The 12,957-nt window shown below is 32.9% G+C and overlaps 1 protein-coding gene across 4 annotated transcripts in view; it reads right to left on the bottom strand.

Moving 5' to 3' along the window:
* Window positions 1-44: 44 nt before the first annotated feature.
* LOC140049681 (protein furry homolog-like) overlaps window positions 45-12,957 on the bottom strand; it is a 45,834-nt gene continuing 32,921 nt past the window's right edge. For 3 of the 4 annotated variants that reach the window (XM_072094628.1, XM_072094631.1, XM_072094632.1), the window contains 9 exons: window positions 12,425-12,686; window positions 10,527-10,691; window positions 10,343-10,393; window positions 10,089-10,118; window positions 9,619-9,636; window positions 7,688-7,798; window positions 6,825-7,024; window positions 5,753-5,850; window positions 45-5,577 (listed from right to left, as the gene is read on the bottom strand). In XM_072094628.1, the coding sequence (XP_071950729.1) occupies window positions 4,415-5,577; window positions 5,753-5,850; window positions 6,825-7,024; window positions 7,688-7,798; window positions 9,619-9,636; window positions 10,089-10,118; window positions 10,343-10,393; window positions 10,527-10,691; window positions 12,425-12,686 (2,098 nt within the window). In that variant the 3' untranslated portion in view covers window positions 45-4,414. The remainder of the gene's footprint in view (window positions 5,578-5,752; window positions 5,851-6,824; window positions 7,025-7,687; window positions 7,799-9,618; window positions 9,637-10,088; window positions 10,119-10,342; window positions 10,394-10,526; window positions 10,692-12,424; window positions 12,687-12,957) is intronic. The other variant, XM_072094629.1, reaches the window with a different exon arrangement.

Here is a 12,957-nt window from a genome sequence, read left to right as displayed (position 1 = left end):
CGCGTCACTATGCATTATTTTGACACGCTAGTGTTACACTGAAAACCATGTGAATCGGAGGCAGAGAAACCTAATGTAGATCTATAATTCATACTTAACAAAAATAAATGAATCATAATTGTTGCAGTCACTTTATTATTGAAATTGAAATATTGCATTGCCTATTACAAACACATTATACTATTTCTGCTAGTAATATTATCTATATGCAGTTGGTGCGGCTGTTGTAACAAATTATTTTTATCATGCTTTCTGTAGGCTTTATTTAACTCAACATTGTGGAACACTACGCTGGCTGCTGTCAACTTTTAATAACTGAAGATTATTGCCATTATAGCGAGAAACGGTAAATGCGAATGTTATATTATTAGCCAGTATGTTAATCTACTAGTCTTTATGAAAAAAAAGGGTTGCTATTTGAAAGCAGTACTTTGTAAATCTATCTCCGATTTTCTGTATTTATTTCCACATTATCTGTCCAGTATCTAGGAAAATTCTGTCTATGATACTGGGAAAATTATAGAAAGCGAGAATCGGCCATTAGGCTACATGTAGGCCTATACAGATGCGACTGATTAGAGATGACCAGCAACGCAAGTGCATCGAACGCTTAGTTTTATTTCATATGTAGGCTAATCTCTACTGTAGAAAACAGTAGTTACTAAAGTTCGGTTCCCACAAGAGACGCAGCACAACGTAACGCAACGTAAGGTATTTGACCAATCACAAGCGATGAATTTATTCAACTGTCGCTTGTCATTGGTCAACTTCATTGCGATACGTCTACGTCCTTGCGTTGCGTTGCTATAGTGGGAACCAAGCTTTAGCCTAACCATTAAACTGATTGCAGATAATTATAATAATAACATGTACCGCAGTATCACGGAACTTTCCTATATACTGCTAACAATGAAGAAACAGCACGGGAAACTAGTTGTACTGTAGTACCAATAAGGCAATACAGTAGGCCTACAGTATTTACAAAATATGTAATCTAGCAACAACAAAGATAGTAAAAAACTAAAATAAATTCTTAAAAACTAGAGAACTTTTCAGAAGGCACCATAATAATTTCACAACATTTTCTGTTTGTGCAAGACTCTAAATAGTTGTTTATTAGTTAGTTTGTCATTTCAAGATAGGATTAAATAGTATCGTCGTCGTCAATGTTGGAAATAGTCCTACTATCTTACTTGAACAACTGTGGTGTTCTATTTTTAAAGAATGAAATATTATAATAGTTGATCTGTCTACAACTGCTCAACTAGTATGTTTGAATTTTGTTTTCTCGCTTCAAAGATTGTAGTTATACGAATTCTTTTGAACGTCTGTTACAAATTCCAATAGGGTAGTATAAACCACCATTTAAAGAATGTTAGAAAAACAAATTAGATATAACTACAAGGCGTCAATCAGGATGGATTGGGAGTGGGTAGAGAGACACTTGGACATTGAGAAAAGAGAATAATAATAATAAAGGCCCGTGAAAGAGGACTAACTTTAGTCCTTGACTATTTCTGAGATTTAGTTCAGGACTATTCTAAAACGGTAGTGCTGGACTAAACCGGGACTAAAATCGTCATACGATAGTCTTTCAAAGGAGTAGGTTTAAGAAAGTTACCGGTATTCCTGTATTATCTCGAATAAATGAAACATAAACGAAAACAAAATCGGAGAGATTTAGCCATCGGTGAATGGGTCGATATGATTCATATAATATTGGCGAGGCCCCGGATGTGCGCTATATCATAAGATTGAGTTTTAATATCGTCATAATAAAGACAGTAACATACTTCACACTTCCTGCTTTTTTTATAAGGACAACGAACATTTATCGAAACTAGCTAAGGTGACGTCATTTGTCGTTTGCAATTTTATTGGAAGTGCGCAATGTTATTCTACCGGACATACGCTTCCAAATTTATACCAGCGTCATGCCTGTCTCTATGCATTTTATCTTTTTTTAATGTTTTTTTTTTTATGTTTTCATATTATTTTAGGAAATAGCCTACTTAGACCAATCACAAACGCCGAAATGGATTGATAAGACGTCATTGACAAGAGATTAGTGATTGGTCGGAAGTGAAATGCAATCTGTCAAATTACTTGAGATAGTCCCGATTTACAAAGCGCGTTTCTTATTTCGCCAACCACGGAAAAACAAAAACAATATCAAGTTGAAGTTGAGTTGCGATAATGAGGGATACGGGTATACCGGGAAGCATTAATTTTAGAAAACGTCAAAAATTGCAGTTCAACATCGAAAGAAAAAAAGATTGCAGTAACGCCAATCTGCACTGCGAACGTGCGTTAGAGAAAGTGTGTTTTGCAAGTATGACGTCATGAGCTTAGGCATGCATCATGAATATTCATAATATATGCACGCCCTCTATAGTTTCTGCCTTAACCTAATAGGGAAAAAATAATACTACCGGGAACGACATACCGAGACCGGTAAAATAAATATATATAAGAAATATTATATTACAGTTTTTGTAAGACACACAAAGATTCAAAATTATAAAATATGAATACATAAATAACACAATAACGTCTGTACTATTTCAAATGAGTTGATAAGAAGTCAAATTGACTGAATTTGATAATAAAAATGTAAATTTAATGTACCCTAACTAGATATAAATATACTAGACATTTAAAGTGCAATTGCGTGTTGCGAGCCAATATATTAGCATAAAGTAGACTAGTTTTGACGATGCAGCACCCTCCTAAGACACAAACCGAATGTCTATATTACACCGTTTCTCATTGAACAAAAGATCTTCAACGGACTAGGTCTATGCCATGTACAATCGTCGCCTGCAATAATTGATTTCACCCGCAGAGAGAGAAACCGTAAACTTTGCCTAGATCGTCTTAGGCCAATATTTTTTAGACAAACAATGAACTTTCAGATCTGAAAATCAATGAGCGTGACGGGAGGTCAAATTGCCCGTGCAGAATATGTATACACAGCAATATAAACGTGTGGATAAATTATTTTTACTATTGATAAAAATAAACCTTAATAAATAATCGTAAAAATATTGGGTTATTTCTTAAAGATGTATTGTCCCTTTGTCAAATTCCAAAAAAATAAAAATTAGAAGATTTTAAAAAAAAGTGGGTCATTTTGAAATATCATAATAGTTATTAACTTTCTCCAAAAATTAGTCGGAAAAAAAAAATTATTTAACTGAAATATAGACGTTTTTTAGTTTAAAAAAAAACTGTGACTTCCAGTCAAAGTTTTCGATCAAATCATATCTTATAATGCAACGCGCTTGTTTGGCTACTCTGTATGCATAATCATAAAACTTCCTCGCGATCTGTGTGAAAACACCTTCTCAACCGTGACGAGTTGTAAACAATCCTAATTAGGATCATGCATAATGCATACTCTTGGTTTGAAATCTTTGTTTACTTTCTCTCGTGACGATTTTCCAGACGAAATGTAATCAAACTAATTTACCTGTTAATTACGTAAAATTGTTGTTTTTGGCACGAATTTTCGACTTAAAGTGAATAACTTTAATATTACTTTGATATGGCCAATTTAAATTTAGAATATTTTGACTTTCATTTTTTTGTGTTTCAAGGGACAATACATCTTTAAGAAATAACTTAAGAAAATTTATTTAGCGTTGAAATATTGCCACGACAAACAGCATTTGTTCACACGAAGTCGAATTTGCCATTTTCAAGAAAAACCAGAAGAACCTACCTCTAACCATACACAGCATTAATGCTGGTCATAAGAGGATAACAAACGGATATAAATAGATAAATTTACATTTTCCTACAGAAAACAAACGGAATTTAACCATTCTAGTCTAGGATAACCCTTTATATTAAAAATAATATTTATTATTATTTATCTAACCAAAGTACGTGATCAATCAGAACAATAAACATCATTCGATTTATTTATCATGACGTCATTTGATTGGACTTCTATGGGCGAAGACAGTATAAGTTGACGCCGTATCATATATTTCTTTTTGTTTTCTGTAGGTGATATTATCAATCAGCAGTTTTGCTTAAATTCCACTGGTGCAATTCAGGCTTCTTGTGAACAGAGCTTTAATAGCCAAACATGCATATGGCATTAACAAAGCCACCATATACAGTAATATAGTACACATAATAAAGTATCTCGTAAAAATTTACAATATTAACTTGGGAAACATAAATTTTACTTGAATAAATTAAGGTCCGCTTAACATAATTAATGCATGTCTACTGTATTACATTTATATATACATTTATAAAATAAAGGAAAATTCATCTAACAAACTGCCCAATGCAAGGAATTCGCCAAAATATGTAACTATTGTTAAAAAAATGAATTTCATTTCATACAGTATCAAAATATAATCACTTTTAAATGATTTCAATGGAGAAATGTAACTGGTTACAGGTTTGTACTGTGTATAGTTGGGCTGGATGGTTCACTGTCACCCTGTCTTTCCCAGACACCACTGCCATCAAGTTTTTCCTCTTCTGAGTCGGTCTTTGTGCTGTCATCCAAGTCCCCTGGAGAGGGATCTGCTTCCAAAGTTGCACTGGCTTCAGATGCTTCGCTAACAGACAGTTCATCAAATTCTAATTTATCATCTTCTTCTTGAGGTTTGTTTAATCGTTCACTAACTTCTTCCTCAGTGTTTATATTTGTTTCTTTTTCTTGTACATTTTCGTCAGCAGCAGGAATATCTTCATCAGAGTCTGGATCAACTTTAGACTCAATCAAACCAGACTCAATTCGAGCAATAAGACTGTCCAATGGAGTCTGCTCTAAAACCTCGGGTGATGAATGGCGTTTTACATTTGATGCTTTTTTTTTTTTTTGCACAAGTCTTTCAGGACTTGTAAAGAGTTCCATTCGTTTAGCATCATCTTGATAAGTTGCTGCGTCAACAGGAGTTCCTTCAACTTCTGATTCTTTCCAATCACCCTGACTGCTGTCATCTTTTTCGATATTTGAACACTTTGCTTGCTCTTGCCCTTCATTGACATCTACTGCCTCTCTATCATCACCATCAATTTTCATTACAATTGCTTCCTTTGTTGAATCTTCTACAATAATCGATTTCTCTTCCATGACATCAGCATCTTCATCCTTTGGTCTCTCTACCTCTTCCGACAACTCACTAGAATCTTTCTGTGATAACTCACTAGCATCTCTTTGTGATAATTCATTACCACCTTTCTGTGACAATGGACTAGCATCTTTAACAGACAAATCTAACTCTTCCACTTCACTTTCTGTCGATTGATCTAAGCTTCCTTTCGATGTGTCAACTTCTTTCTCTTCCGGTCTCTTTTCTCCTTCAGTCACGACAATCTCTTTTATTGGTGTCAGTCTTTCCTGACTTGGTGATGTCACAGCTTTTGGTGACAGAATCACATCACTGGCAGCTTCCTCAACGATTATTGGTGGTTCCATGACATTTTCTGTGTCACTAGTTTCTAAAGATTCTGCCAATGTTAGTGCTGCTCTTAACTGCATGTTTGCATCAGTGAGTCGATTGCGACTGTCAGAAAGACTATTATTAGAAGTTGTTATCACTAGTACACCTAAGAATGTAAAATTTAGTTATTTATTTAAATGATTTTTTAAAAGTTTAAATATTAGGTTAAAACAAAATAGAGAGAACTGCTATAAAGGGAACACCTTCACAAGCCTATAAACTGTCCATTAGAATACAGGTTGGTCGTAGTGTTTAAGGTACAGTGGTTGTGTTTTGTATACCTGTTTTCTGTTTGTTATACTGGTTACTGCATAATGCTAACAGCACATCTAGGTCATCTTCTTCACTTGCCCCAAACACATTACTTGCCCAAAGAGATCTTTAAAATATCAATATGATCAATATTAATTTATACTTTAAAATGAAAAGAAAAACTCTGTATAAACTACACATTACCATATTATTTAAAATGTATGTACTATTAATATTTAGATCAACAAGGCCATATAGATGGCTGCAGTCGCGTGCTTAAGTTTACTGACCGACCAACCGACCGAAATTGCTGAACATGTTAAAAAATGTTGAAAAAACATTTTTTATTTTTTTAATTTACACATGCGTAGCCTGTCACTTTTGACGTGCTCGTATAACGTAATTTCGAGTTGAAAAGTGAATCAAATATAATATTAAAGAAAGGTTGTAAAACAGAAATGGGGCAAAAAGAGTGCATAATAACATTGAACGCGCAGTGCGCGTGCAAAAATCTGCGCACTCATACCAATTTTTTAAATGCTTAACATTTTGAAAATTTTAAGCGCGCGTACGCATGCGTTACATGCGCTACACACGTAATTGTATTGCCATATGATGATTTATGCACTGAAATTTATGAGTACCAAATTTTATTTAATTGTGATTCATGCTTGTGAAGATATGATTACAAACGTGATTTCGTTAAATTGTACGTACAAGGCTTAATTTTTGATTGCGCACCGTGAAATTGAAAAGAAATGATTCCTGGCCATAAGGAATATACTGTGAAAAATTGACTTAGCTAGATGAAACTGGTATCAAGACAAGGCCATATACAAGTTAGTGTTTACCGACCGACCGACAGACATACTGAGCTGTAGAGAATATTATTTGAACTCTTCTGTGGCTGCTATTTTAAGAATTACTATTTTTAAAACATTGACCTCACATTATCAGATGCCCAATATCCCAGTAGGCCAAATGCAAAAGCATTTTTACCGATGTAAAACTAATTTTTATAGAGAAAAAACAGAGTTCTCAGGATTAAAAACGTTAATACTAAATCTTAAAGATGATGAGTTAAATAAAAAATAATTCTACCTGAAATAGTGAAGCTGTATAATGGCAATTTTGAATTGTTTGGTTGCTAGAAAATTCTCCAGCCTCGTGACTGCGACCTCAGGGGTCATTTGAGATGGGTCCATATTTGGAAGAGGTATGCTGTGTTCATTTTCTATGTCACCAAGCATTTGAATCAACTCCATTCGCACAGAACTCACTTCAGATGAACAATCTGTGATCTAGTTAAAAATCAAAGTTACAAATTTGAATACTCTCTCAAGTTTCATACCAAATTTGAATACTTCTTAAGTGTCATACAAAATCTGAATACTTGCCCAGTGTCATACCAAATTTGAATACTCCACAAGTGTCTTACCAAATTTAAATACTCCACAAGTGTCATAACAAATTTGAACACTTCACAAATGTCATACCAAATTTGAATACTCCACAAGTGTCATAACAAATTTGAATACTCTCTCAAGTTTCATACAAAATTTGAATATTCCACAATTGTCAACTAAATTTGAATTTTCCACAAATGTCATACCCAATTTGAATACTCTCAAAGTGTCACAACACATTTGAATACTTCAAAAATGTCATACAAATTTGAATACTCTCTCAAGTTTCATACAAAATTTGAATATTCCACAAGTGTCATACCCAAATACTTGCCAAGTGTCATACCAAATTTAAATACTTCACAAGTGTCATGCCAAATTTGAATACTCCACAAGTTTCATAACCAAATTTGAATACTTCACAAGTGTCATACCAAATTTGAACATTCCACAAGTGTAGTCTAAAATAAAAAAATTGGGTGCACTATACAAAACTTCAACTTCATGCATGCAATTTCAACACATTTTTTAGGCTTGATTCCTTCTCATCAACAGTACCTTGGTAACATTCTTTGCTGTAGAGACGTTGGTAACAAGCTTACAGTAACTGTCATACAACGTCAGGAGCTGGAAGTGAAGTTTATATAACTTGCGGCACAAGTCAACTTGCTACAAAACAAAATCAAATTTCAAAATTATACATTTTAAAAACATAAATCTACTGATAATTGAACCAATTTCAAGTTTAATAAAAATGTTTTATTTGATTTTTCTGAACACAAGGTTTCAAAATAAGCTGTAAGTATTCCAGGTACTGTAATTTTTGTTTTTTTAAACACATAGAACGACTGAAAATTGTCCCAATACAAAGTCTTTTAAAAGTCCCTCCACCAGAAAAAACTAACACATAAAAAGCAAAGCACAATTTTGTATTAAGGAAACAAACACTACATGTGATAGTTAAATAATATTGACACCAACCCACATTTAGGGAAGCTTTGATTTAAAAATTGTTGGTGTTATATAACCTTGAATTTGATGAACTTTACTCCACAATTACACAATCATACAAATAGCAATTAACGAAGCATATGTTGCACATAAAACTGGATATCTAATGTGAACATTATGCTAATTCTACAGTGACCTGAGTAATGATGACCCTCTTTACCCGACTAATACTTTCTTTAAAAATGTTGTACTTTACAATAAAAATTAACTATAGATGCAATAAAACACTATGAGTTAATTTATAAGTGGCTGTTTGACCTAGTAATTCTTTCTTTAAAAATGTTGTACTTTTACAAGTTCACGAAGCAATAAAACTTAATAGTCAAATATAATGCCTTGCTCAACTACATTTTAATTACTGCAGTAATAAATTTAGTGTGACGAATGGTTTGTTGCAGAACATAATAAAAAATATTACACTTGTTTTTTAACTTGCAGTATCTTTATGTTGTGATTTTACACTGATAAAACCATGTTAACACAACTATAATTAATAATAGAGTAAGTATTGATTCATGAATTCAGTTCAACAAATAGATAAAATGAATGAAAAAGGTAAAAAACTGGGTCACATTTTGGATCTATAAAAAATAGTTTCCCATCACCGCACGTTTGTTGTAGACTATGCTAAAAGCGTTTCAATATAAGTGATTTGCATTGGATGTTGATGTGAAGCACATTTTAAATATATTTGGTGATTTTACCACTACAGAGAAATAGCTAGCTACTAAATGATGACATCATGTTGATGAGGATTGTGATGATGGTGATGATGAAAACAATGATGGCATGTTGATGAGGATTGTGACGATTGTGATGATGAGGATAATAACAATGATGGTATCATGTTGATGAGGATTGTGGCGATTGTGATGATGAGGATAATAACAATGACATCATGTGGATGAGGATTGTGATGATGATAATGATGACATCATGTTGATAAGGATTGTGGTGATGATAATGATGGTGATGACAATGATGACATCATGTAATAGAGATTGTGATGATGAGGATAATAAAAATAATGACATAATGTTGATGAGGATTGTGGTGATGATAATGATAACGATGATGATAACAGTGATATGATGTTTTTGTCGCATTGATGATGACAATGGTGATTATTTATTTATTATTTAGAAATCTGGTAACTACCCAGACAATTTATTTTTTAAATTTATAAAATTTGTTTATGAATGAAGTACGAATTATAGCTGTTTTTCTACGACAAAGAGTGAAGCTAACACTATTTTATATTATAGCAAAAACAAGGACTAAACGGGTATGTGAATGAGCTACTACAAAATTTAAATAATTTCTTAAAAAATAAAAAAATACTTTCTTAAATTGAAGAGAAATTGTTTGTGAATGAGGTACAAAATCTATGCTAGTTGTTTTTCTATGACAAAAAGTGAAGGTGGCACTACTTGACAATAGCTAAAGCAAAGTTTAAACAGGGTTGTGAATCTACTTACAAGGTTTAGAAATAATTGCTGTGGAGGAAAATATTAAGTGGTAATCCATGCAAGAAAAGTTATGAAAACAAATTTTCAAAATATAGTCCTGAATAAATAATATTTTGTGACAAAAAAAAGTCACATATTTAGGTTACATTTTATACATCCTATTAAGGGGACATCTTCAAGAGCCAACAAGGTTTCCTTATAAAAAAGAGGTGTCCCTCAAGTACATATATGGCCCTGCTATTGCTTCATACTAGGCCACTGAATAGGTGAGTCCTTTGTTTGTATATTTTGGTAATTTATTTTAGGGTAGGGGTTTAGGAACTAGTGATTCTTACTGCAGTTGACATTTTGTCATGATTATGTATGCTGAAATTTAAACAATAATATGATTCTAGAGTAATGTATTATAAATCAATGCATTATAAATCACCTTGCAGATTTGAGGGACAATTTAAAAAATAAAAGTTCAAGAGACATACCTGACTTTTTGGGCTTCTTCCTTCAGGTCCCTAAAAAACAAATGTTATTTTTAATTTGCAAAATCTTCAACCCTTATATGTACTATTTTTTATTATTATTATTTAATTAAATATTTCAATAAAATGTCAAAGTTCATATAAAAGTACCAAATATTGGTTAATTTATTGCTTATCTTTGAGATATTGTTTTAACTTGGTTTTAAAATCAGAATAAGATATATTGCATTTAAAGGGAAGAGAAAGAAAGCACGTACCTGTGATGACATAGTCTGCATCTTGAGAGATGTTTTCACAGCATCTAAACTCTATTTTAAAATAACAAATAGAATAAAATTCAGTATGCCATATTGTTCTACAATACATTACAGCTATATTTTTCTATTATTATGACTTGTGCTTGTTAACAAAGAGAAAGCATGAATTGTGAAACAGAATTACCTGTACTGTGCTATCTCTCTTGTCAACATAGGTATTGTAGTTGTCTTGAAGCCAAAGCACATAGTATTTATGTCTGTCCAGTAGACTGGTTGACAGTAACGTTTCAGTGTCAATGTACACATAAGGGCAGTCATCTTTACATCTTAACAGATCAAGCGAACTAAGTGTTATGTTGTTAAGGTTATACATAGAATTATCAGGGCATAAAGCGTGACGTAAGAAAATGCCCTACCAATAATTGTGTTTGCCCCCACCTGCGTGAAATCAAACCTGCGATGTTTGAAGCATTGTTGGATTGTCGGTTCCCACTACTGATTATGCAATACAGCACTTTGCGTCAATACATTGGTGTTGCATTGCTTTGCTTGTGGAAACCACTCTTTATAGAGGGAAATTGGGAACTCTGGGTGTCAAGTAGTCGAGCGGTTAATGCAGAGGCACCGTTTACCGTACCAAAAGAACAAACAATATTGGCATGGGTTCGAGGCTCCTAGTTCTGGTGGTGTAACAAGTCTTCTAAGATAAGGACTATAAACCGTCTTGTGTACACAGTTTTTCTGTGTGCACTTTAATGATCCCAGTTCACCATTCGAGACAAGTATTACCCTGGTGACTTGCTTCACAAAATAGCCAATTTATCAGCGGATTAACACCTAGGCCTAGACATTTAAAAAAAAGTCATCCATTTATAAAAGTAGCAATGAAGACAGCCTATTTGGTAGCAATTATAGAATGGTCTGTACTTTAGTTGACATAAGATTGGTTTATTAGAATAGAGTTATAGCCTTATATTAATCAATATGTATCATGTATTACACATTTTGTAATGAGATGAATAGTTCATTAAAATATTTATAGACTGTACATTAACTGTTATTAATAAATTTTAATATTGATTAATAATAAAATATGTAATAGTATAAAATTAGTCGTAAAATTAAAGATATATTACTTGAATAATAGTGAGCTTTCGCTTTTGGAGGGTAGTCGAGATGGAAATCGTTAATTGCAGTGTATACTGGGCTTTATTTGCACAAATGTGCAGATTAATCGTTTGTATAAATTAGAGGCTGCCTTCCCAAAATAAAAGGTAGCTATATCACACTTAAAGCTCAGGTACAGGCATGAATTTTAAATATAATATTTGGTTAATAGTACATAAATCAAATATTTGTAACAGAAATCGAGACGAAAAAACATGAATTTCCCTTAATATGGTCAAATACAAAATTTGGCAAAATTCTTCCATAAAAAACAGAAAGACCTTTTTTCAGTAGTTAGGTAGTTAACCTAATGTAATAACATGTCTGGTGACTCCCTAGACAGTGAAAAAAGATGGTGGATATACAGTGGATATTTTTTGCTATAGCATGAAAATAAAAAGCTGAGATTGAATAAAAATATCAGAAATGTAATATTCAAGTTATATTACCTATATTTAGTCATCTGATAACATTTTTTACCACACCGTTTATTTTTCATAGCTTTTTAAAATGCCTCTCTATTTACAAAATTTGTGTACAAAAGAATAGAGATTTTACTGTGTAATTTGAACTATCCCCCCACTGATAAGAAAGTGCTTATTTTCAACAAGCTTGTGTAACACAAATAAAATCCCAAAAATTATGAAACATATGGGAAACTATAGATCGATAATTATTGGAATGTATGATAAATAGAAATTTTTTGCCCGCACCTGGCCTTTAAGGCTTATTTACCCTTGGATGATAACGATGAATTTCAATCGATTTATGTAGGAATACGCATGTTTATCTATTTATCGTTGATAGTTATAGCCCTAGTATAAATGGGCCTTTAACCATTGTAATGCATACTTTTCGAAATGCTAAAAGTAAAATGCTAACTTAGCTCGAAACGCTAAAATATTAAAGGATATGGAATTGTGAAGCAACATCCCGAAGCTGATCTCCAAGATAGTTGCACACCTCACGTGTCATGTAACAGAACCGCTGACACATAACCTTATACAGCTGCGTAAACGTGAGGAACGTGTTAACGGCGACCTGGCCAGTGGTGTCGTTCATAACCGCTAGCACGTGTGCACGCCACACCTCTTCAACTTCATCAACTGGGATGTATATGTAAGTAGAATGAGTGGTGGACGAGATGGTGTCTAGGGCCTCCAACTCGCTAGCAATGCTGGAGAAAAAAACAAATATCAAAGGTTAATAGTACTTATTATCAATGAAATGATATGTAATACTATTATATTCTTAAGATCGCACATTACTTATATAAGCATATTATACAGTAGAACCCTTTCTTTGGGACACCCTTATTCAAAATTCAAAACAAACATTTATTTCTTTCAACTGCAGAAAAGATAGAAACATAATCTATAACAATGACACATAATAATAAGGTTTAAAGCAAGAACAAAGGACAAGAAAATATAACGTACGAATCATTA

This window comes from Antedon mediterranea, chromosome 5 (assembly GCF_964355755.1).
Source record: "Antedon mediterranea chromosome 5, ecAntMedi1.1, whole genome shotgun sequence".
In the NCBI taxonomy this organism is placed as follows: domain Eukaryota; kingdom Metazoa; phylum Echinodermata; class Crinoidea; order Comatulida; family Antedonidae; genus Antedon; species Antedon mediterranea.
This window is presented reverse-complemented; position numbering and strand designations above follow the sequence as displayed.